This window comes from Candoia aspera, chromosome 7 (genome assembly GCF_035149785.1).
Source record: "Candoia aspera isolate rCanAsp1 chromosome 7, rCanAsp1.hap2, whole genome shotgun sequence".
NCBI classification, from domain to species: domain Eukaryota; kingdom Metazoa; phylum Chordata; class Lepidosauria; order Squamata; family Boidae; genus Candoia; species Candoia aspera.
Genome location: NC_086159.1, coordinates 2,125,085 through 2,151,342, shown reverse-complemented (window position 1 = coordinate 2,151,342; position 26,258 = coordinate 2,125,085). Strand labels below are relative to the sequence as shown.

At 48.8% G+C, this 26,258-nt stretch overlaps 1 protein-coding gene across 1 annotated transcript in view; it reads left to right on the top strand.

The window, feature by feature from the left end:
* The window catches only part of LOC134501175 (C-type mannose receptor 2-like), a 33,152-nt gene extending 8,014 nt beyond the window's left edge, over positions 1 to 25,138 (top strand). The window contains exons 6-12 of the mRNA XM_063308783.1: positions 514 to 574; positions 4,406 to 4,535; positions 10,586 to 10,658; positions 15,930 to 16,024; positions 17,850 to 17,990; positions 18,857 to 18,968; positions 24,920 to 25,138. Coding sequence (XP_063164853.1) covers positions 514 to 574; positions 4,406 to 4,535; positions 10,586 to 10,658; positions 15,930 to 16,024; positions 17,850 to 17,990; positions 18,857 to 18,968; positions 24,920 to 24,990 — 683 coding nt within the window. The 3' untranslated portion in view covers positions 24,991 to 25,138. The remainder of the gene's footprint in view (positions 1 to 513; positions 575 to 4,405; positions 4,536 to 10,585; positions 10,659 to 15,929; positions 16,025 to 17,849; positions 17,991 to 18,856; positions 18,969 to 24,919) is intronic.
* Positions 25,139 to 26,258: the final 1,120 nt, after the last annotated feature.

The window sequence follows — 26,258 nt, the reverse complement described above, 5'->3', positions numbered from 1 at the left end:
CATGTTGTGGCTGCTGGAATTTCAGTTGACCTGGTTAGCCCTGTGCTAAGTTTGGTTAGCTTAGGCCTTGGCTAATTTTTTTCATGGCTTGCAACGATGTGCAAACTCACTCCTTCTGCTTAGTCCAGGGTTCAGCTTGTTGTACACCGCCCCAAACCCTTTAATTTACAAAGCAGAATAAGCTCACCCAGCCATAGTCTGATGCAGAGAGATGTTTCCCCCTACTTTTAACATCTTGTCTTCTTTTGCTTTACCCCACCCCAACCCTCCACCCCAAGGAATTAAATATTACTGGCAATGTCACAACTGAAGTGTAAGCATGTTTCCGTAGAACAGAAGCCCTGCATCTTCACGAATGCCAGCGATAGTTATATGTTGCGTTGCAGTGAAGAAATGCTGCAAGCACATGAGGAATTCATGGTCAAATGATGAATCAACCTGTGCCCATAATAAGAAAATCCAATATTCCTTGATTTGCCTCCAGAAGCTTCCCCTTCCCCTTTTTGACAACAGAAATACCAAACATCGGTGGTGGTGTTTCCTGCAGGTTTGAGATGGGAAGCCCAGAAAAGTTGTAATGAAGCCTTAAAAGAGATTGAACCCAGTTAAGATCAACAAAGAAACAACCCAAGCTCATCAAAACTAGGCAGAACGGGAAATGTTGGTTTGGCTGTTCTGTGTAATGCCACCTCCTTGGCTTTATCACTCGCCTCCCTGCAGATTTCAACAACACCCTTGTCTGTAAGGGTGATTCCAGATCCAAACACCATGTTTGAAAGCTATGCTGATTTCTATCAACTTGTTAAAATAACCAAAGAAGATCTGCAGATGAATCAGTAGGCTACCATTTTAAAAAAAATCTTGTTAACCCTTAAAAAAAATCACCTCTGGAAACCGAAAACTTCCATCTAGAAATAAATGAAAAGATTCTAGCATTCTGGAATAGAAGTCCGAAAAATAAGGGACACTGGACTTTAGTGAGTTTTTCCTCAAACCCAGTGTATCTGGAATATTCTTTTGCTTTCCTTTTTCTCCAACCAGCTTTTTAATTTTCTAAAGTATCATTATCAGCCAATGTGACTTTTAGTCTTTTTATCAAGTATTAATTGGGCATTCCATTTTTCTAAATTTCTGCTCTTCCCCAGAATATAAATGCTTAAAACCAAGGATATAATTAGCTGAATATCATGAACTGAAATTAATCGCTTTCAGTACATCCTATGAGCATCAGAAATCACCCTGTTTCTTGACTTGGGTATTACACTCGGCCTATTCAGATCTTTGAAGGCCTGGATTTCCTTGAGCAAAGCAGCCTATATCATTAATATTGAACTTTTTATAAAAATGTCCTGTCAAGGAAAAGTTTCTATGAATTCAATGGAAATAGTTAAACATAAACTACAATTGCAAAGCTATATTTTCAAACGTTCACATGCAAGATAGTTAATCCTTTGTGACAAAATGCCCTGTTTTCTTAGTTGCAAATGATGAGATAATTGCAGCTGAAGGCACAAAAGTCTAATCAGTTATTTGATTTCTTCTAGACTATATGTTATGGAATGACCAGAACTGTGATGTCAAACAGTCCTATCTGTGCAAAATTTCTCTCTTCTGAACACAGCAGTTGAACGCACGTTGGGGGCTGGAAGCCAGAATCTTCCTGTCTGCTACAATATCAGTCTGCAGCCCCACAGAACCAGCCTTGCATCAGGCTTTCTTCTCTATGTGGTGTCACTAATAAACAAACTCTACTCCAATTGCAAATGATGCTCCAAATTTTTCTCTTGTCTCTTTTCATTCATTGATAGGGCTCTTAGTGCTAATTTCCCAAAAAATGTACAAAGTTCTCCACTGGCCTCCCTGTTTCCCTCACTCACTTTAAGGGATTAAAGGAAAACTAACATTTTTCTGGCCAGAGGAGCACTCCGATGGTGGGAAGATAGATCGCCTATGGCAGGATTTCCCAACCACAGCCATTTCCAGGTGGTGGTGTTGTTAGTTGCTGTCAAGTCATTTACGACTCATGGCGACCCTACGTATAACAGAGCGAAATGCTGTTCGGTCTTGCGCCATGTGCCTGGCTGTTCCAATGTTTGCTTCCCTTGTTGCTGTAATTGTATCAATCCATCGCGTTGAAGGTCTTCCTCTTTTCCGCTGGCCCTCGACTTTACCAAACATGATGTCCTTTCCAAGCGATTGGTCTTTCCTGATGATGTGACCAAAGTATGAGAGTCTGAGCCTAGTTACCTTCACCTCTAGGGAACATTCTGGTTGTATTTCTTCTAAAACTGATTTGTTTGTTCTTCTGGCAGCCCATGGTATTTTCAGTAAACTTCTCCAACACCACAATTCGAATGCATCGATTCTTCTTCTATCTTCCTTTTTGAATGTCCAGCTTTCACAGGCATATGTGGCAATTGAGAAGACCTGGTGTGAGTCAGACGCACCTTTGTTTTTAAACTGACGTCTTTGCTTCTGAAAACTTTAGATAGGTCTTTGATGGCAGATTTTCCCAGCGCGATACTTTGTTTGATTTCTTGACTACTCCTTCCTTTGGCAATGATCGTTGATCTGAGTAGAACGAAATAGTTGACGGCTTCAATTTCTTCTCCATTTATTGTGACATTGTTTATTGGTCCATTTGTGAGAATCTTCATCTTCTTCACATTCAGACTTCAAATCCTTCAAGCAGTCTGGCTCTTGATGAGAATTCTGGGATTTGAAGTCCATACTCCTGGAAGTTACCAAGGTTGGGAAACCCTGCCCTGTGGTGAAGCCATTGACTTTAGCCCAGAGCTTTCCAAGCTGGAGGGTGTGGGTCTAGCTAAACTCCATGTACTCTAGAAGACATTGCCTCTAGCTTGGGTCAACCAACCTTTAGAAGGTACAGAGTAAAGTGGTTAATAGCTGGCCCAGACCAGCCAATCTTTACTGGGCATATATGACTCCCGCATATCCAAAACATCTCAGAAACAACCAACAGACATTTATTTATTTATTTATCTATCAAATATATATGGCTGCCCACCTCACAAAAAGCAACTCGGGGGGGGGGGGACATACAACGAACTGATAAAACAACACATATATAAAACAATCAGTATAAAAATATAAGAATCAAGATTAAAAGATAAATAATATAAAAACAAAATATACAAACCCCAGGCAAAGAGAGAATAAGAACAGCCACCCCAATGGAGCCGTCTAAGCCTGTCTCTGGTTCCCTGGGAGTCCCAGGCCTGGGGACAGAACCAGGACTTGAGGGACTCCGAACATGTCAAAAGGGATGGACGTAATCTAATTTTGGTGGCGGTGTGGGGGGGGAATGTTTCATAAGGCAGGTGCCACGGCAGAGAAGGTCCGTCACCTGGGACCCACCAAATGTACATCCCCGCAGCATGCCTCCTCTGCCAGATCCAACGGGGCGGGCATATGCCTTCGCACCTTTGTAATTCCTTCGCAGACGGGACCCACAGCATGCCCCTCCTGCCAGACCTGAGGGGGCAGACAGATATAATTGGGCAGAGGTGGTTCCTCAGATAACTCGGCCCTGTGCCATGAAGGGCCTTAAAGGTCAACACCAGCACCATGAATTGGACCCAGAAGCAAACTGTCATGACCCCGTTGCAAGGCACAAAAGAGCCTCACAACGTGGATCATGATCATCAGGAAAGAGAGGAAGGACATAATCAAATCAATGCTCAACTAATCACCCAAGCACCCACACCCATGAACTGATCTACAGTTTAATAGAAAGACATCACAAGGTAATTCAGATAAGCATCGATGACACAGGAGGATTCATGCCTTGTGCCCCGGAGGACGCATCTGCACCCACAGGACAAAGACGGCAGCCGGGAAAACGCCCAAACACCCATCAACATCTAAATCTCCCGTCCAGTCAGGGGATGGGGACAATGGAGGGTGGAGGAGCACGGGGTCCGGCAAGGGGGTATAAACGGGACACCATGCCACCACGCCTCCATTCCCGTTTTTCTTTCTGTCACGCACCGTTCCAATAAACCGGAGATCCTTAATCCCTATTGAGTGAGTCCGTGTCTTATTCGGAGCGAGGCTGACCCTGACACAAACCGGCAACCAACGCAGCTCACAGAGCAGAGGTACCACATGCGCTGTTCTAGGTGCGCCCATAACTGCCCACGCGGCCACATTCTGTACCAGCTGAAGCTTCCGGATACTCTCCGAGGGCAGCCCCATGTAGAGTGGATTACGGTAGTCCAATCTGGAGGTGACCAGGGCATGAGTGACTGTGAGCAGGGTGCAACTGGCGCACAAGACGGAGCTGTGCAAAGGCTCTCCCAGCCACAATGGCCACCAGCTCCTCGAGCAGGAGTGGTGAGGCTAGGAGGGCCTCCGGACTGCACACCGGGTCTGTCTGGGGCAGTGCCACCCTGTCCAGCGCCAAAGATGGCATAGTCCTGGAACCAGTGGGCCCCAAAACCCAGAGCCCCTCAGTCTTGCCAGGCTTCAGCTGGGGCCTGTGGCTCCCCATCCAGGCCCGCACAGCCTCCAGGGTAAGACCTTCATGGCATCGCTTAATTTGCCAGGAGTAGAGATGTAAAATTGGGGGTTCCTCACCCCGCGGCGACGGATGAGCTCACCCAGCGGTTTCATGTAGATGTTAAAAAGGAGCGGAGAGCACTAGACCCTGCGGCACCCCACAAAGCAGGGGCTGAGGGCGGGGCCTCCCCTCCCCTCCCCTCCCCTCCCCAATGACCACAACTGGAATAGACCCCAAAGGAAGCAGGCGAGCCGGCACAACGCCGCGCCGCCCACCCCGAATCCCCTGAGCCGGTCCAGGAGGATACCACGGTCGATGGTGTGGAAAGCTGCTGAGAGGCCAAGTCGGGCAAGGGCGGACGCCCAGCCCCCATCCCGCCCACGCCAGAGACCATCCAAAAGTGCAGCCAATGCCGTTTCTATCCCATGCCCAGGTCTGAATCCTGACTGAGAAAGACTCTTTTACTTTTAACAGTCTTAATTTAGTCATTTCAAATAATGCTCTCAAGCTTGTTTTCTTTTCATTTTTTCTTTGCTGCTTCTCACAAAATTTAAACTTAAATTTTGTTCAACTTCAGACGTTTAACAGGTCTCTTTTGTAAATCCAATACAAGTTATCCAAGTCACTCTTCTGGTTTGTTATTTGTACACCCCTTTTAATTATTAAGACATCATCCGGTTCCTTTTGTATGTCCAGCGTAACATGGTCACAGCGAGTCACTTCGTGCGAGATGGGCAGTGATGAAATTTGAAATAAAAATATAAATAAATAAAAACACCGTTCATTCTCGTCGTTGTCGTTTTTCGATCCACTTTCAGATCAGTCCCAGTCCTGTCTGGTAAACTTGGTTCCTCTTCCTTAACATCTGATCATAGCTTATCTATAATGGCAGACAATTTTTAGATTAACTTCTGGGTCCAACAATATCCTCCAATGCACCTGATGTTGAGATACTTTGCTCCATTCTGTTAATAAGTCAGATCTGAGTTTTCTTCTCCTTTAACTGTGACCCGCAGTTCCTTCTGGTTCCTTCTAGGGTCCAGCCTTCAAAGTCCCATCCTATCGTGTTTCTTTTCCAGAATTCAAAACAACAGCGTTCTTACAATTAATTTCAAAATCTTATTTCAAATCCATCTGGACCCTTCGTCCATTTATCACTTCCCAGAATCAACCTTCTAATCATCCTTTTGCTGCTTATTCCAAAAAAGAGAGAATTTTTTTTTGTCCTTAAACCTATCTTTAAAACTTCATTTGCTAAGGATTAAAGGAAACTCACCTGGTGCATATTATTAAACTTGCCAATGAAAAGATCCTTCATAGTTGAAAAACCGTTAAGAAGCCATTTCCAAAAGTGATTAGGAAATGAGGCTCGGCAGAACTTTGTGTCCATAATACAGACTGCGTTGTGGCCGTGAGCTTGGTGGAAATCCATTGACTCCCAGCCGCTCAACTCACCAGCCGACTGCAGAAACCTCAGTTCCTGCGGTTCACTCGTGAGGAGCAGCTGTCTGGTGGAGGCCGGGCAATCTCACAACCTCTCCTTTGCCTGGAGAGTTTGCACCAGCCGTAATTCACCTTCTGGCTGCCAATCTCACCGCAATGCTGCCTCTGCTCCTTTGGAAACCTCTAGTTCACCATGAACCTTCACTGGAAGTCCTACCACATGAATACTTTAAGCCTACTCTGCATGTGAGCTGCGGTGCTGTAGGTCTCGTGGATGGAATAGGTGTTCTAGATCCCATCCCTTGGGGAGACCATCAGAGAGGAAGACATGAGGTCCAGTGGCTACCAAGAGAGCACCATCTTTGCTGCGGTTCACACACAGGTTGGAGACACATTCCATTGGCATAGATGACACTAAGTCATGACATCAGCATTCTTATTTTACTTCTCCACACGGTGCAAAGTCTCTTGGAATGAGATGGAAGAAATATTGACTATGGATCTCTGGTCTCCAAGCCTGGAAGTGAGATTGGGTGTTGTGTGAACTACAAGGGCATCAACAAGATGTCAGAGCAGGACTGATTTCCTTGGCCATGTATTAACAACTTGTTGGCAAAGGTGGGAGGTTCCCCTACGTGTGTGACTGTCGATTTTAATTGAGGACAGATCACATGGTACTCTGCAACGTAAGAAAAAGAAGTTTGTGCGCTGGAATCTTGCTCTAGAGGAATATGATTGGTACACATCCAGGGCAAGAGGAAGATATTGGCAGGTGCCAGTTCACTTTTGCTGAAAGATCTGGCTGAAAAGTAGAAAGTGAAAAGCAAAGAGGTAACTCTGAAAAATCCTGAGGGAGTGGATGGATGGAGATCCTAGATGGGGAATGGGCAGCTGGTGTTACATATTTGGGTCAAGACACCCTGCTGCACTCCCATAAGAGAGTCCACACCTGCCTCTGCCAACCTGGTGCCCCCCCCCCCATGTGTTGGATATCAATACCTCTCATGGGCAGCTCATCTTGTGTGATGCCCTGGATGATGGCAGCAGAAATGCAACCCATCTGGAGAGTGGATGTCCTCTCTAGAACAGCATAAAAGGGAGAGACTGGCTGATGGTGGCCACTTCAGCACAGCTCTGGGCCATTCAGCTTCTTCTCTTACTGAGCAGGAGAAAGAGTTCTGAGTTGGAGGAGTCCTGTTTGGCCCCCAACTAGGAAGTCCCCGTGGCTGTGTCACTTGGAACGGTTCCACTTCCCCTTCCTTTCCTTGATGATTGCACACTGTGCCCCAGGAACCAAAGAGAAAAGTTCCCTTGTTCTCTTTCAGCCGTATTAGGATCTACCAATTTACTGGCAGAAGTTCCTGATACAGCAACTGTGAGCATGCTCATGATACTCAGCTGTGTGGGACCACACCAATCCTCAGCCTGGCACATCATGTCCAAACACTGCAAACACTTCCTGTTCAGAATGATCCGGTCATCATGAGCCAGAGAAGAAATGTAGGACATACTGGGGTTTTCAGGAACATCCTGTTCTCAGAAAGTTAGTTTTCGCAGGTACCTCCCTTCCTCTGCTCCAGAAGCTCAAGGTAATATACATAGTTATCCCTCCTCCAATTTTTCCCCACAAGAACAGCCTTGAGGCAGGTTGGCCTGACAGAGAGTGATTGCCCAGTCCTCCAGCGTGCTTCTGAGGCTGGGGGTGGCCTTCACCCAGCTGGACTGGAGACAGACCCGATACCTTAACCACCATATCCCACGTGTAAGAAAGGAATGCACGATGGAGGAACTCAGACAAACTGAAGAAACAGCCCAGGAAGGTCTGAGATTGCAGATTAGCACCACTGACCCAATCTTGACCTTGTTCTCAAATATTTTTCTGAGGATCTGCATCTTCCTTCTTCCCACCCATCCAGGACTTGATTCCATCTAGGCTCCTTGTTATCACACACGTTCTTTCTCCTTAATAGGATAACTCAGCAAGTCCTTGGAAAGAGATGACTGAAGCCCTTCTGTGTCTCGATGTCCAGTGGAAGTGAGTTTTGCCTCTGGACCCAAAGCTCTGCTAGGCTAGACTTCTCCCTACAGAAACCCACAGGGCAGCGAGTTCTGGGGAATCAAAAGGGACAATACTTAAAAAAAAATTATAGAGGATCCCAAACCATCCCATGCTCAGAAACACAGAGGGTTGCCTTACCTGATAATGGTCATGTTTAGGAAGCTCTGGAGACCCTGGGATGGAGTCTCCAGAATGAACAGCAGAAAGAGAACCTGTTAGCGCCATTATTATTCAAGGAATAATCCAGAGGTTGCAATGTTTTTCTCCTCTTTGTGAACCAGGAGGGCTCTCCTACAGAAAGCAGTTGGCCTTATTAAAGGTGCCAAGCTTCTCTTTACCTTAACTAGGTTTTCAGGCAGATGTCCTGGACTTTTCCAGAAACAGACACCATGGCTACCCTTGGATTCTGCACGGTATGGTCTGGCATGCCACACCTTGGTGTGCAATAATAAATGCAAAACTTCTATAACCAGTTCATTTAAAAAAAATCCTGGACTTTTGTTAGATTCTGACAAGTTTGGGGAGATCTTAGAAATGAAACCTAAGGGCAGGAAGGGGTTCTGAAGGCGAGACAGGCTGTCTTCAAGGGTTCAAAAATTCCAGAGAGCTGGAAGAATTCTTTCTACTATCTGGAGGGATGATTTTAAAGCATTGCAAGAACAATAGTGTCTCGTTCCTGTTGGACATGGCAATTTTCTTCCTCCATTCTTTATTGAGATCTTAGCTTCCTTTTTAGATCTCTTCCATCTTAGCTTTCCGGTATTACTTTTATATATTATATAAATATATTTTTATTCCATTCGAAGGAGACTGCAGCAAAAAAGGAAGCGATCCACACAGAGATTTATGTAAGAGCAATCGCTCTTTATGCTCTATTGATTCCCCCTTATTACCAGGGAATGCATGTTAACCTAGATGCTTATCAATAATTGCATTTGGAAAAAAGTGTCCTTTCTTTTCTAGCAGTCCATTAAATTTTTATTGGATTCCATGCCCCAGTACCCCAAAACAAACACGAATCACTCTGGTTTATAAAGGCAAAGAGGCCTTTGAATGAAGCTTGGCCCTAGAACCCACGTCCATGTAGGATTGCTAGCGTGTATTTCTGAGTTGTCAGTCTGTCTGTAGGCTTGGAACATTGGAGGGGTCTCCCATCCAACTAGTTAACTGTGCAGACCCTGCTTAGCTTCTGGGATCAGCCAAGTGCTCCTTGGCCAATGTGCTTTATAGGATTGGCTACAGCAGTGTTTCTCAAACTTGGCCACTTTAAGATGGGTGGACTTCAACTCCCAGAATTCCCTGGCCAGCAATGGGACTTGGGGTTCTGGGAGTTGGTCCACCCATCTTAAAGTGGCCAAGTTTGAGAAACGCTGGGGTAGAGAGTTGACACAATCTCACTGAGGTTTTACACAACCAGTTTGTCGAGGCTAAAGAAGGTAGATTGTGGTCCAGCAAGTGACGGAAACAGGCTACCAAGCCGTAATACGGTTTTTGGGTTGGACACCACATGGAACACAACAATAGCATTTTGTGAACCAGGTTTAAAGATCAGAATGTATAAAGGTAGCTGCTGCTGACTGACTAGAAATAATTCCTTCCCCTCACTTTCTCACTCTGCTGCTCTATTGTTCTTGCTATTTTTTTCAGGAATCTTTAATTACTAAGCCATTTTCAAAAATGGGAACTTTGATCATTTTTAGAAGCCAAGAAGATCTTTTCAAACTGAGTAGCAGAGCCACCCTGCCCAGGACATCCTGTTCCCTCTGTGGAAATGGAACCTTCACAGTAAATCCATTTTTTTCTGCTCTCAATGGTTATGTGACCAATCTTGGTGAGGTTCTTTTTTTGTTGCTGTTGCTGTTTTAATTAGAAAGAAAAGGAAAAAAAGTGAATTTGCTGCTTGCGTGTCCTGCTTGCAAGCACCATTAACACCCCACCCCTTCAGAAAAACTATAAATCCCCTGGGAGGATCAGTGGGCTGTGCCAGAGGAAGAAAAAAGTGCCAGCTTTCCAGATCAGGCACGTAAATAGATGACCAAGTAGGTTTGTTTTACATTTTGCTCTCTGGTTTGGGCTCTGGAGAGATGCTCATTTGCGGGACTTTCCAACTGAAGTTTGACCAAGCAAGGCCAAGTTGAAAGAGAACATGACTGAATGCTGCAATTGCTTTGCATGTTGAACGTAACTTTCCCTCGCCTTATGCATCCAAGGCGGTTCCCTTTTAAGTTTCTCTGGTGGTCAAAGATGTTCTCTTTCAGCACTGCCCCTGCTTGTTCCAACTGGGCCATTGTGGTGTTGTGGTTTGAGGCACCAGCCTAGAAACTGGGAGGCACAAAATCAGCTGGGGGATTTGGGGCCAGCTGATCTCCCCCAGCCAGGGGAAGAAGGCAAACCATTTCCAAAAAAAAAAGCTGCCAAGAAAACTGCAGGGAAGGGTCCAGGCAGTCTCCAGGAGTCAAGACTGCCCCAAAGGGACAACATTATGGTCTCAATTTTAAGCCTAACCTTAAATGCTTCTATAGCCTTACGCTTCCTCTCTCTCCCTCCTCCTGTTTTCCAAGATGCAGATGGCCCTTGCATCCTCTCTCCTCCTCCCTGTTTTGGCCTTCCTGGCTGCCAACTTCGTTATATCAGGTGAGCCCTGCAGGACTCCAGGGAATTCAGCCCTCACTCACTCTAGCAAGAAAATGCCCAGTTTAAAACATTTTTTACTTTCCTTCTTATTTTTGCTAAGGTGGTTTTTGGGGTGTGTGCAGGGAGGTGGTCAAAAAAGTCAAGATGGCAGCCACGGTCATGTGCAATGACCTTAAAGGGGGGCAGGGCTTTGAGCATACATTTGTGGCCGCCATCTTGACTTTTTTGACCCCCCAAGGATACCCTTGGTAGTTCCCCACAGACTAGGGAAGTGATAAGGAGCTGCTATTTCAGAGCAGAAACAGAAAACCAGGAGACTGGTTTGGGAAAGAGACAGACTCCATCGGAAATGGGCGGCTACAACAAATTTGATTAAACGAATAAATAAAAAATAAAAATAAATAAATTTGCTTCCCTTCCTTTGCCAACCCCCTCACCAGCTTGAGCAACTTTCCCTTTTTGTCCAGGACACAATGATAATGTTTATAAGAGGTAGGTGTGTGTGTTGAAGCTTTCCACCCCTTTTGAAATACCTAATTTGGGCTTAATGAACTTTGCCTCCTTAAAGAAATGAGAAATGTACCTGGATGGCCATCTGTCAGAGATGCCCTAGGCCAGCGTTTCTCAACCTTGGCAACTTGAAAACGTGTCCGTGTGGACTTCAACTCCCAGAATTCCCCAGCCACACATCTTCAGGTTGCCAAGGTCGAGAAACACGGCTCTAGTCGATCCTGCCCTGAGCAGGGGGTTGTACGAGATGTCCTCTAAGGTACCGTAGCCAAGGTTCACTTGATGATGTTGATTGGAAATAAATTTAGAATAGACACAGGACGCATTTCTTCACAACGTATATAATTAACCTGTGATGCTCATTACCGGAGTGGGGATGGCTGCTGGCTCAGAGGACTGGATAAATTCATGGAAGACAGCTCTGTCAAGGACTATTAGTCTTGAAGACTCCATGTTACGTCCAGGTTGGGGTCTGCCTGTCTGGAAATCCCAGATGCAGGGCTGATAATGAAGAACAGTAGAAGGCAGGAGTGTTTCCTGCTGGCAAACACCCCCAGAAGTATCTGGTTGGCCAGTGGGATGGCCTGGCCAGCAAGGGCCATGCCCTTATCATGACCATAGGTTCTTATGAGCATGACCATTGTCACCTTCCAAAGGATATTGGCTTGCCCAGAAAGGAACCCACCTCTGGAGACTGGGTGGGTCCTCCTTGTGATCCTCACAGCTGTCCATAACCTTGCAACTAGCCATCCAGGAGTTGTAGCATTCTCCACCAGTTGCATTATTTAAACCTTTTATGGAAGGGGCTGAATGAAGAGCAGCCTCATCCAGAGTCAGCCAGATTGGTCTGTCTAAAAGACTGTTACACACATATTGTACACACACACACACACTTCTTATAAGGGCTGGGTGCATGCAAATACGTAACCTGAAACCTGACTCAACAACATATTCTATAGATGTGTGATTTTTATTACTCCCCATCTTACAGTAACAATAAAAGAGGAGTCCAGCAACCTTACAATTTTAAAATTAAAACATAAGTAAATTTAAGAATCATAATACAGTAAGAACCTGATGTTTCCCCAAGCTAAGCCACTAGACCAGTGTTTCTCAACCTTGGCAACTTGAAGATGGGTGGACTTCGACTCCCAGAAATCCCCAGCTGGCTGGGGAATTCTGGGGGTTGAACTCCACCCATCTTCAAGTTGCCAAGGTTGAGAAACACTGCATTAGGTGTTCAGAGAGAAAGTTCTTTAGCACCTCTGAGGGGAGTGTATTCTGCAGTGTGTGGGCCACCACTGAGAAGGCCTGCCTTTGGCTTCACACCCCTCACCTCGTGTGAAGGTGGGATCTTTTGCATGTCCTCTCTCGATGTTATAAGGCAGCCCTCCGTGTAACCAGGAGCTGCATTATGGCTAAGGCCAGGGGCTTGCTGGCAACCAGTGTGACAATTACAAAGTTGGTGCTCTTTTATCATAGGAAGCTTCCCTTGCTAACAGCTGGGCAGCTGCATTTCATACCACCTGTAGGGTCTGAGTCATCTTCAAAGGCAGGCTCATGTGGAACACAGTGCGGTGGTCCAAATGCGTGGTGATAAGGGCATGAGTTATGGTTGACACGGCTTCCTTGTTCAGGTAGGGTCCGAGCTGGTGCACCAGGCAGAGCTGGACAAAGGCTGCTCTTCTTATGGCTTCCATCTGCTGCTCAAGCAGGAGTCATATGTCCAAGAGGATCCCCAAGTCATGGAGTCTGCTTCTTCTGCAGGAACGCAAGCCCATCAAAAACCATTTGATTGATTGATTGACTGATTATGTGCCATCAAATCATTGTTGACTCTTAGCGACCACATAGATAGATTTTCTCCATGAAGATCTGTCCCTAACCTGGTCATTCAGGTCTTCCAACAGCACCCCCATCACTGCTTTAATTAAGTCACTCCCCTTGCTGCTGGTTGTCCTCTTCTCTTTCCTTCCACCTTTCCAGCATTCTTTCTTGACCTCTCAAGAGAGCTCGGTCTTCGTGTTGACTGAGTGATTAATTATAGACCATCACGTCGGAGTTGACCCTTAACAGCACAAAGATGGATTTTTCTCTGTGATGATCTGTCCCCAACCTGGTCTTTTAGGTCTTCCAGTGGTGCCTTCATCGCCACGAACTGAGTCCATCCCCCGTGCTGCTGGTCGTCCTCCTCTTCTCTTTCCTTCCACCTTTCCCGGCATCCAGAGAGCTGGGTCTTTGCGTAATGTGTCCAGAGTAGGATCATTTCAGCCTGGTCATCTGTGCCTTGAGGGAGAACTCTGGGTTGACTTGTCCAATGACCCGTCGGTTTGTTTTCTCGGCTGTCCGTGGTATTCTCAGGAGTCTTCTCCAACCCCAAAGTTCAAAAGAGTCAATGCTCTTCCTATCCTCCTTCAGAGTCCAACCTTCACTTCCATAAAGCGTCACAGGGAATACCGAGGCGTGCACGATTCTGACCTTTGCAGGCGTGGACACATCACGGCATCTGGATCGCTTTTCCAAGGCCTTTCTGGCTGCTCTACCCAGTGCTAGCCTGCAGCTTATTTCTTGACTGCTGGTTCCTTTACTGCTGATGGCCGATCCTAAAAGGCAGGAGCTCTCCACCACTTCAATACCTTCATTGCCAATTCTAAGGCTGGTGGTTCTACCGGTTGTCATTCATTTGATCTTCTTTATATTTAATTTTAGGCCCATTTTTTCACTTCGCTTCTTGACTTTTATTACTAGGGCTTGCAGATCCTTTGCATTTTCAGCTATCCAGGTAGTGTCATCAGCATAACGAAGGTTATTGCTGTTTCTTCCTCCAATTTTAAAGCCACACTCATCTCCCCTTAATATATATTCAGCATATGGGTTGAATAACTGAGGGGAGAGAATGCAGCCCTGTTGCCCTCCTTTGCCAACCTGGAGCCAGTCTGCCTCACCGTGTTCCGTCTGTATTGTGGCTTCCTGATATTACGGTAACCAATATCTCCAAGATGACTATGGTAACCAATACCACCAGCAAATCCATCTTTCTAGGGTTTAGTCTCAGCTTCTTCCTCCACACCATGATGGAATGTGGCCTTGGAAGACGGGGGGTGGGGGTGGGGAGATGCCGCCTAGGGAGCGATCAGATAAAAGAGAAAGGAGCCCCCAACAGAGTGATGGTCAGAGGAAGAAACTTAGGAAAGGTCCACCATATAGGTAGTCCTCACTTAATGACCACAATTGAGACCAGAATTTTGGTTGCTAAGCAAAGTGGTCATTAAACAAATCCAACCTGATTTTACAACCTTTTTTGTGGCAGTCATTAAGCGAATTACCATGGTCGTTAAGCAAACCACATGGTCTTAAAGCAAATTACACTGTTCCCCACTGATTTTGTTTGCCAGAAGCTGGCCAGGAAGGTCAAAAATGGCAATCACATAACCACAGGACACTGAGATGGTCATAAATGCAAACTGGTTGCCAAGTGCCCAAATCGTGATCATGTGACTGCAGGGATGCTGTGGCGGTCATAAATGTGAGCACTGGTTGTAAGTCGGGTTTTTCAGCACCGTCATAAGTCTGAACGGTCACTAAACAAATGGTCATTAAGTGAGGACTACCTGTAATTACTCAGGTGGTAAATAGGGAGGGCAGGAGATTTGTACTTCCAGACTTGCAAGATTCTGTTAATGGAGCCTTACAATAAAGTAGAACTAGCTCATCTGGTCGTGTTTCCTGTCTGGTCTACCTGGGAGGGCTGACATTAATCTAGCAAGTCTGAAATGAACAGGGTTGGTGATATAGAATGAGTATCATCAGCACACTGGCAATACCTCCTCCCCAGAGGATGGGTGACCTCTTCCAGTGGTTTCTTATACAGATGTTCAGTAGCAGGGAGAACCCTGTGCAACCCTGATTGCTCACCACTACCACCTGGAACTATCCCCTCAGGTAGGAGTGGGACCCCTGGAGAAAGAGACCTCCAACACCCACGCTTTGCAGGAGTGCCAGAAGGACGCCTGAGTGGATGATAATGAATGTTGCTGCAGTCGCTGAAACAGCTGTAAAGCTAGTGCCTCCCCGCTGGATGAGGCCCTTGCCTGTCTTTTCCTCTGGGTCCTTCAGCTTTAGGAGCTGCAGTGGGTATGCTGGGTTGAGGGGTGAGCCCTTCCCCCCACAGAGTGGTGAGGGTGAAGATGAGAAAGGTTTTGTCAACTTCACCCTGCTCATCTTGCAGACAGGGGTGCTTCCATCACACTGGGGTGGCCCCCATCTTGACCATGCCCTGTCCTTTCCCTTCTCTCCTTGTTGCATAGGGAGAGAATTTTCATTGCTAGAGACCCTGATTGTGGATCAGTGCTGGGGAGGGAAAACGGCAGGAGTGTAGAAATGCCTTTGCCTTCGGGCTTCTGAGATTTCCTGCTTCTGGGTTTCTCCCCAGCAAGGCTGAGGCCCATCCAGTTCTTATTTCGCCTCCATTCCTGCCAGGGACAGATAGCGAAGTTTGGAAGTGGCCGCCCACCACCTCTACAGGGTCCCAGACTGGGGGAGGGTTTTGTCGAATTATAGACACCCCATCAAGAGCTGGCTCTTCAACTTCTCCTCTAGCAGAAGACTTCTTCATTTGCCAGGAAGCGTCCTACACTCTCCAACCCCAACCTTTATCCTCAGGGCTTCTTCTCGACAAGCCTCAAAGGGTTCCAGGGAAATTGTTTGACCCATTTTGACCCTTCTGGTCTCCCTAATCATGCTATCCTCTCTCTTGAACAGGCGTAGAAGCCTTACACTGCCCCAAAGGTTGGCTAGCCTTCCAAGGAAACTGCTATGGGCTCATTAATTTAAAACTGCCATGGAGAGATGCTGAGGTAAGAAGCTACTCTTTGGGCGTGGAGGAAGCCAAGGCCAGCGGGAAAAGACACCTGCTCGTGAGCCTTCTGTGTCCCTTGGGTCTGCCCCATTCAGCACCCAAGCTCCAGGTCACAGATCAGGGGCATCTGTGGGTGGATGGGGAGTGTCAAAGAAGTCCAGACGATGTTTGCAACCTTGCAGTTGAAGCCTCACTCCTTTTCAAGAGGTGTCTTGCGTGCGTGTATTAAAGGCAACTGCACGTCATCTGGTAGAGAGAGGCCGTGAGTGGAAGCCATGAGTCTACCCAGGTAGAACCCAGGATGATGTCCCTTACCAAGTACTGTGTGCCACTTGTCCTCGTTGCTCACCCATGTGCTGAAAAGGCTGTGTTGAACATGAAGAGGGAAGAGGGTAAAGAAAGTGACAGGGGCTTGGGTCTCCCACCCAAAAGCTCCCTTTTTCATACTGGGAAAAGCCACAGGAGGGGGTCAAGAAGAGGATTGGGTGCCTCATCTACTCGGGCTGTGGGCCCATCCGTTCCTGGCTTCAGCTCTGACCGCAGTTGGCACACAGCCTGTTACTGCTTTGGGGCCCTGGCAGTGGGAGAACTTTAGTGAGGCCACATCTAGTCTGAAGGCTGACCCTCTTCTCTAGGGGGGCGCTGCCTGATGAGGATCATTCCCAGCTTTCTGCCAGGGAGCCTTGGCACACGGTCAGGGCAGAGCCCGCGGCTGGGTGTCGGGATACGCAAACAGCCAGCAAAACGGTAAACGGCAGGGTCCCCACAAACCCCAACAGGCAACCCCAGAGCAAACAGTGGGGAGGAGAAAGATTGCCGCACCTGCCGTTCTGAAGCAGGTGACCTCAAGTGGGGACCCGTCAGCTCTGCTGCTGGAACAGCGGCCTCCATGATTCTAGCCAGCGCAGGCTTCTGATTAAAAAACCAGATGCGCAGGTATGAGGTGGGTGGCATGGGGCTCCGCTTGTGAGAAAGACCGGGGTGTCCAAAACTATCTTGGGCGCTATCAACCGGGTATCACGTTGAGATCATGGGAAGTGATAACCCCACCCTGTGCTGCAACGGTCAGACCACACCTGGAAAGTGGCATCCGGTTCTGGCCCCTACAATAGAAGGAGGACCCCGAGGAACTGGAAAGAGGGCAGAGAAGAGCAGCCAAGGTGAGGAGGGGCTCAGCAATTAAATGCTACGAAGACCAGTTGGAGGAACTTAGTTCATTTAACCTAAAGGAGAGAAGGCCAAGAGGAGATGTGATAGCTGTCTTCCATCTTCCAGTCCTTGAAGGGCTGCCCCAGAGCTGGGGTGGGGGTGGGGGTTGATTCTTCAGAGCACCCAAAGATAAGAGAAGGACCAACGGGGGGGAAGTTTAGCAGGGAGAGACCCAAACTCAAAATCAGGAGGAATTTCCTGACTGTGAGAGCTACGAAGCAGAGGAACAGCCTGTTTCCTGGAGCCCTGGAGGTTTTCAGGCAAAAGCTGGGACGGTCTGGGGATTCCTGGTCTGGTCAGGGTGTGGGACCAAGGCCTCCCAGGTCCCCTCCAACCCTATAATTCTATGATCCCAGAAGCCACGATAATGTTACAATCACACTGTGTGTGTCATGAGGTCATCTTGCAAAGGATGTGCAACGTTGTGAAAATGGAAGTGTGTCATTGGTGCCCAGGGGCATCCTGGTGGGTGCCCCATCACCCAACCCCACCCCATCCCTGAGTCTCCATGCCAGCCAGCCAGCACCGCAGGTGCCTTGGAGGCTGGCTTGGCCATTCTCCCCCTCCCCTGTCGGAGTCCCACCCAAGCAGAGTGCTCTCTTGCGCCCTTTCAGAACGACTGCCAGCAGTATGGAAAGACGAGCCACCTGGTCTCCATCCTCTCCGAGACAGAAGGGGATATGATTGCGAGTCACATCACCACCAACTACAACAACCAAGAGAATTTCTGGATTGGCCTCTATGACCCCAACGGGGTGAGTGACCAGTCCAGCCGCTTCTCCCTTCTCCCACACTCCACTTTTCATGGTCACTAGAACAGAGATCAGAAGCACCTGGGGAAATGATGCTCCTGAAATTTCTCCTGCCATTAGATGGCAACAGATGGACTTTGCTGCCGCAAGGAAAGATGTTGATCCCTATGATTGTGCTTTGAATGAGGGACGTGCGTGGGTGGGGTAATGGATCCCCTCCCTCTTTGGAAAGGCACTGGTCCTACCTCTCGCTTCCTTTGACATTCCTGTTTGGAGTAGAGGACCTCAGGGAGGAGGGGACAAGGGCGGATGGGATGGGGGGTGGTATTAGGAGGGGTCACGGACTGGGAGGCCAGGGCAGGCTGGACAGAGCAGAGCAGAGAAGGAGGCAGGAGAATGCAGAGGGGTGGTGGAGGGAAACCCCCAGGAGAGCAGGTGGACCAGCACCCTACGGGGGAAGAGGAGGCCCTACATGGTAAGGGGGCACTCTGGACCTCACCCCCCGCCCTTTTGTACCCCTGCCATAAAGTCTTCCAGGAGCAGATCCCTGTCTCAGGACTCTCCCGGGCTCTGAAGTCCTCAGTAGAGCCTGTTGTGTCTCATGTCACACTTTTTTGCACTCCATGAAGCGATCCTGTAACTGAAATTGATTCCTGGTGATTTACCTGTTCACACAATTCTCTAGGCAAGAGCATAGGTCTGGTTTGCCAGGTCCATCCCATCTTGGCTTCTCCAAGCACAGCAAGATCGACTTGCACTGTTGCCCACTGCGAAATGCCAAGCTAGTTCCTGACTTGGTGGTAGGGCCAAAGGGCAAAGTCTCTTTGCCTCTCCCTGAGAACTCAAGGAACATTCCTTCTGTTTTGCAGACTCAGCGCTGGAGGTGGGTAGATTACTCAGCAATTCGCTACTTACCCTGGGAACCAGGCTTTCCTAAGATGACACGGAGAAGTGCTTGCGGCCAGCTGTCCTTCACAACAGGTGAGGAGCACGGGTCACCCATCCATAGAATGGTAGGGTTGAAGGCACCTTTTACTTCAAAAAAACTGATCTAGATAATAACCCTGTTGTATTATGAGTTACAATATGAGTTGCAACTTGCCAAGACTGGGAACAAGATGCGCATCTGAAGTTTGGCGAAATCGATCAGGAAGGCCGTAAACTGAAGTCTGGAGTTGGTGATGGAAGTTCAGATACAACATTTGAGATAAGGACTTGTGCTCTGCAGGAGTGTGAGAAATTGTGGGGCCTTTGAAAGCCCTTGTAAAGTTTGTGGCTTCTGTCGTCTCTCTGAGAATGCTTAGAATGTGGGAAGTTAACTAGATGTGCTTCTTCCATGAAAAGGAACATGTGGAAATTTGTTTATTTATTTATTAAATTTCTCTGCCGTCTGTCTTGCACACAATGACTCTGGGCAGCTTACAAATGCTAAAAATAGCAAGTCACTAAAACAATGCCATATAAATTGATATATATATAAATGGATGGGGTAGCACTGCCCCATTCAGAACCAGTGAGGAACCTGGGGGTCCTCCTGGACTTGCGACTCCTGCTCGAAGAGCAGGTGGCAGTCGCGGCCAGGAGGGCCTTTGCACACCTTCAGGTGCTGCGCCAGCTCTGCCCATTCCTGGAGCGAGATGCCCTCCGAACAGTCACTCATGCCCTGGTCATCTGCCATATAGACTATTGCAACGTGCTCTACACGGGGCTACCCTTGAAGAGTATCCGGAAGCTTCAGCTGGTCCAGAATGCAGCGGCACGGACAGTTATTGGTGCTGTAAAATTGCCACACATGACACCACTGTTACGCAAGCTGCATTGGGTTCCGGTTTGCTTCCGGGTCCAATTCAAGGTGTTAGTTATCACCTTTAAAGCCCTACATGGCATGGGGCCAGGCTACCTGAGGGACCGTCTCATCCCCATAACATCGACCCATCCCACCTGGTCAGGCAGGGAGGGCATGTTGTGGACCCCGTCTGTAAGAGAATTCCACCTGGCGGGTGTCAGGATTGCCTATTCGAATGGATATCAGACTCATAAGCAGGGTTTCAGAGATATCTGATTTATTGAAGAATAGCATGCAGGATCGCAAAGAAAGCTGAGAATGATGAAAGCGTGCCAAATTCAAACTAAAAACCCTCGGTGCAAACAAAATCCCTCCCCCCGTAGAGTCTTCCCAAGTCCACAATCCCAGGTGCTCCTAACGGTTCCTGATGGTCTGCGGGAAAAGTCCCTGAGCAGAGAACATAACCCAAACACGTTCCATTCTCCTGATTCCACATACAGAGCTTGGCACAAGGTCTCACAGCAGCTCCCTCCCGAACAGAAATGCGCGTCAGCGCCATGGCATGGGAAACGTTATGATGTATAGTGTACATTGAAACAGTGAACATGACAGCGGGGTCCAGGAGGTGAGCCTTTCTCAGCGGTGCCCACCCTTTGGAATATCTTGCCCCTGGAGTTTACTCGCTCCTGGCCTTCCAGAAGAAATTGACACAATACTTGCTTTACGAGAGCTACATGCTCTTTCATGGTTTCAGTATAAATCAACACATCATCCAAATACACTAGTACACCTTTGAACAGATGTTCATGCAAAACTTCATTGATTAATTGCATAAATACCCCAGGGGCCCCAGCCAACCCAAACGGCAACACCTTATACTGGAAAGCTCCCAACGGGCAATTGAATGCAGTTTTCCACTCATCCCCCTCCTTGATTCGTACACGATAGTAGGCTTCTCTTAAATCAAGCTTAGAGAAGATCTTTCCCTTGGCCAGATGTGACAACATGTCCTTTATCAATGGCAAGGGATATTTGTTGGAAATTGAGACGGCATTTAATCCGCGGAAATCCGTACAAAGTCTCAATGTCCCATCCTTTTTTGGGCGAAAAAGAACCGGCGCCCCCACGGGTGAATTCGCCGGCTCAATAAATCCGCGCGCCAGATTTTTGTCCACAAATTCCCTCAACAGAGTCAGTTCCTTCTGCGTCATGGAATAAATTTTTGGTTTAGGCAATTGGGTGTTGGGCAACAGTTCTATGGCACAGTCCATCTTTCGATGGGGGGGCAACTGATCAGCTTCTTTTTCCCCGAATACATCAGCAAACATCCAGTATTCGGCCGGCAAGCCTTCCAGAGGAGAGGCCGGGTAAGGCGGAGTCGCAGCTGCCGCAACCCCCACCATCTCCTCTGGGGCACCCTTCCCCTCTGCCGCTTGATAAAACCCATCCCTAAACGTGATAGTTCGGTAGACCCAGTTTATTTGGGGGTTTTGCTGCACCAACCAGGGTACCCCCAACACCACCAATGGTCCCCCAACAGGAGCCACGACAAAAGACAACCCTTCCTGGTGACTGCCCAGTTGCAAGGCTACACGCCCTGTAAAATGGGTGACCGGTTTGCCCCCTGCCACGGACCCATCCAATTGAGTAAAAGCGATGGGTCGCTGCAAAGGGAACGTGGGGAGCTCCAAAGCCGCCACCACGTCGGGGTGCATAAGACACCGGGAACACCCCGAATCAATCATGGCCCATACTTCCACAGTCTTGGATTGGGAGCCCAATTTCAATTTCACCATGAGTATGCGGTACGTGCCACTCACCGATGGAGGCTCGCGCCCGTCCTCTACCACCTGCCCAGCGGCGCCCTTTAGAGCAGGTGGCTGGCGTTTCCCGCCGGCTGCGGGATTTCGGTCTCCCCCTCAATTTCGTAGAACATCACATCGTCTCCCTCGGTTTCAGCCACCGCAGCTTTCTGTTTCCTCGGCAATGCAGGGGACTTTGCTGGCGGTTTTCCGGGCCGTTCCTCTACCTTCGCCTTCGGGCATGCTGCCACTCGATGCCCCTCCTTACCACATCTCAGACACAAGCCTTTTGCGTACCGCTTCTCCCGCTCCTCGTCCCAGGGTCGTTGTCCCGGTTTCCCCCCGGTGGTCGATGGGCGGCTGGGCTTCACCTCCCGCCCCGACTTGGCGGTCTTCCGCTGGGCAAAGATCTCCTGGGCATGTTCAGCCCTCCCCGCCAGCAGGATCCACTCATACAGCGTGTATGGGTCGTCCCTCCCCAGGGACCAGCGTAGCACTTCTGTATTCAAGCCATCCTTGAAGAGCTCGATAATGGTTGCTTGGGACCAGTCATCCACCTTCCCAGCTAGCGCTTTAAACTCCAAAGCATAATCGGCCACTGATCTGAACCCCTGCTTGAGTTCCTTCAGGGCTCGCTTTGCTCTCTCCTTTGCTAAGGGGTCCTCGAAGTGTTGCTTCAACGCCCCGAGGAACTCCTCGAGACTTTCCAGTTCAGGCGCCTCCGACTGGCACATCTGGACATACCAGTCTGCCGCCCTCCCCTTCAGTTTGGTGGCAATGGTGATAATCCTTGCCTTTTCCGATTGGAAAAACGCCCCCCATTCTTCCATATAGGCTTTCGCGTTCGTCAGGAAGAACGAGAGTTTGGTCGGGTCCCCATCAAACTTGACAGGGAAGTCTCGCATGCCGCCTCCCGCCGCGCTGCGCCCCACCACCGGTGCTGCCGCGGCTTGTGTTTCCCTGGCTCGGGGCGGCACGGGGCCCCGGGGCGATCGCCCGGGCGATGCTGCGATTTCCATCTGGACCGACTGGTCCCCTTCGCGCCTCCGCACCACCCGTCGCCGTTCCGGGGACAGCCCCTGGGAAGAGGGGGTTGAATGCCTCTGGCTTGATTCTTCCCGGACCTCTCGCAACGAGGTCACATCCAAGCTCAGCTGTTTCAATATAGCCTCCAACGAATCCATTTTGGACTCCAACACTCGGATCCGATCCGGAGTGGGTGAGCCCTCCGTTGGCTGCACCTGCACCACGTTGGGGGATAATGGGTATCTCTGCCTCCAGGAGGGACCCCCCACTGCCGTGGCATCTCCTTGGGTCTCATCCCAGGTGAGCAGCTCGCCCGGAGAATTTACGGTGGTCTCTGGGGCCGTTTTCAGCCCCCCGGCTTCACTCTCCGACTCGGAGCTCGCCTCCTCTCGGATGGCTGACAGCTCCCCACCTTGGGACGGTCGGCCGGACTGCCTCACGGTCGAGTCCGGTTCCCCTTCCTCCATCATCATGATGTCGGGTTCAGTCATCGCGGGCTCTCTCCCTCACAGGGTTAGACGCTTGTCTTTCCTGGACAGGGGCCAGCGGAGTTAGGAACTTAGATTCTCAGCTTTATGTAATGATTGCCCTAGCCCCAAATACTCAGACTCACAAGAGGCTGCTAAATGAAATCTGATTTATTAGAGTACTAAAGACAAATACAGAGAAAGCTGAGAATGAGCAAAAGCGCGCCAAATACAAACTTAAACCCTTGGTGCAAACGTATCCCGCCTCCCTCGTAACAGCCCCGCCCGGCACAGGTGCTAGCAAACGTCAGAGTTGCTAGCCTGGGAAAGTAACCTTGAGCGCAGTAGATAATAAAAATACATTCCAAAGCAAAGCCAAAAGATAACCGTTCCCATCCTCCCCAGAAAGATGAAACACGCATCCAATTAATGACATGCGAAACGTTACGATGCATCAAAGACATTGAAACGGCGAACATGACAAGACCTGGTTCTGCCGCCTTGCTTGGGATGGGGAGCTCCACCTGGGGGTGGTTGGCACCATAGCACCCCCTATTGATTGTGCGCCCATCTCCTCTTGGATTTTATATTTACTATCTTATTTATGTTTTTAGATTGTAATTTAGGTTTATATGTTTTTATTATTACTTTTATTGTAAACCACCCAGAGTCCCCCGTTGGGGGGAGATGGGCAGTGATATAAATTTAAATCATATATATGTTGTTGTTTATTCGTTTAGTCGCTTCCGACTCTTCGTGACTTCATGGACCAGCCCACGCCAGAGCTTCCTGTCGGTCGTCAACACCCCCAGCTCCCCCAGGGACGAGTCCGTCACCTCTAGAATATCATCCATCCACCTTGCCCTTGGTCGGCCCCTCTTCCTTTTGCCCTCCACTCTCCCTAGCATCAGCATCTTCTCCAGGGTGTCCTATCTTCTCATTATGTGGCCAAAGTATTTCAGTTTGGCCTTTAATATAATTCCCTCCAGTGAGCAGTCTGGCTTTATTTCCTGGAGGATGGACTGGTTGGATCTTCTTGCAGTCCGAGGCACTCTCAGAATTTTCCTCCAGCACCACAGTTCAAAAGCATCGATCTTCCTTCGCTCAGCCTTCCTTATGGTCCAGCTCTCGCAGCCATATGTTACTACGGGGAACACCATTGCTTTAACTATGCGGGCCTTTGTTGTCAGTGTGATGTCTCTGCTCTTAACTATTTTATCGAGATTTGTCATTGCTCTTCTTCCAAGGATTAAGCGTCTTCTGATTTCCTGACTGCAGTCAGCATCTGCAGTAATCTTTGCACCTAGGAATACAAAGTCTTTCACTGCTTCTACATTTTCTCCCTCTATTTGCCAGTTATCAATCAAGCTGGTTGCCATAATCTTGGTTTTTTTGAGGTTTAGCTGCAAGCCAGCTTTTGCACTTTCTTCTTTCACCTTCATCATAAGGCTCCTCAGTTCCTCTTCACTTTATATAAATATAAAAATACAAGTACAAAATCTAAATTCTAAAATATAGCGTATATAAAATATAAAATTCAAGATGGGAAGATCTTCACCTTGGCACCCTCACGGGGCCAACCACCCCCATGAATGGCTGTACCCCCTCCCATCCCAGGCCCGGTGGCACAGCCATGTTTTTACTCCCTTCCGAAAGGCCAGGAGAGTGGGGGCCTGTCTTACCTCCGGGGGTAGCTTGTTCCAAAGGGTGGGTGCTATGGCAGAGAAGGCCCTCCTCCTGGGCCCTGCCAATCAGCAACCCCTCATGGACAGGGTCCGTAGCATGCCCTCCCTTCGTGACCGGGTGGGATGAAACACGGTACGTTTAACCTCATTTGCTGTTCTCTTCCAGACTTTAGGAAATGGAGCCATACCCGTTGTTCCAAAAGGGCAAAGTACATTTGCATGTTCAAGCTCCTTTGAGGACAGATGCTGTTGGGAGTTTGACTCTTGGAATTAAGCTGAGAAACTTCCGGGACCACCCGAGGGACCCCTTGTTCCCCAGCCCCTTGAGACCACTGACTCCAAGCCTACACAGTTGATCCCATCAGATTAAGGGCCAGAGGCTTTTAAGCTATTGGCTAAAACCAATAAATGTTTTCAATTTTATCTTTGTCATCTGCCTTCCTTTTTCACCAGAGGAACCCACAAAGCTGCTCCTGTGTTGCTAACAGTGTTCCCCTCCAAGAGCCCAAGCTGAAGTGTCAAGAATCAGTTATGGTCTCCCTCAGCCTTTTTCAGCTCAGGGTCCCCTTGACGTATTGGGAATCTGGGGAGCACCAGTTCGGGGGAGACCTGGTCTCCATCCAGGCACTCACTCACTCACTCACACATCCCTTTGTCCATCAGCCATGAAGAAACCTGGCCTCCCATTATAGGGGTGGTTGCTGGACCTTGTAGCAGGTGTTTATTTATTTTAATAAAAAAATCGTGATTTCCTAACCCTAACCCTAACCCTAACCCTCTGGATAGGAAGTGTTGGATGGTGTCTCCAGATTTCCTCTCCAAAGTTAAGGACTTTTTGTGTGCGTGTGTTTGGAGTGGCTTTCTTCCCTTCTTTTTTTTTTATGAGATCCCTCAGTGGGAAGGTGTGGCAGAGGCCGCCTTTCAGCCATGCATCTCGGAACAGGGTGCCCCATCGACGGGCCCCTCCGTCCCTCCAAGTTTGCCAGGGAGGGAGTCCCAGCAGGGGACGGGCGCCCACCACGCTCTCCCAGGCCAGAGCTTATGCTTTGGTTGCCAGGGGAGCTGGAGGATCGGCACGGCCGAGGGGATCCGGTACGGGTCTGTCGCCAGTCCTGGTGGATGTCCAGGTGTTGGTGCTGCTGTCAACCATGAGTGAGGAGGAGGAAGTCCTCTTGAGTGACATCCTTGCCCACCGCCAGTGTCTCAGGACTTCTTCAGTGGCTCCAAATCGGTGATGGGATCCAGGTGGTCACCGTGTCCATTGGAGCCAGCCTCTTCCTTCGCACTCTCCCTGTGCTGGATTGGGAGGAGTGAGCAGTTTGGGACCGGCTTTCTTCTGACATACGGGGAGCTTTGAGCAGGATGAAAGGGCATTTGTCGGCTGACGGCAGCTCATATGTCTTCAGCCCATGCTGATGAGGGTGAAGATTGTGAGCTTTCCATTTTGTCATGGCCAAAGCTTCCCTTGCGACACATGTCCCATTGACAGGCAACCCTACTACCCT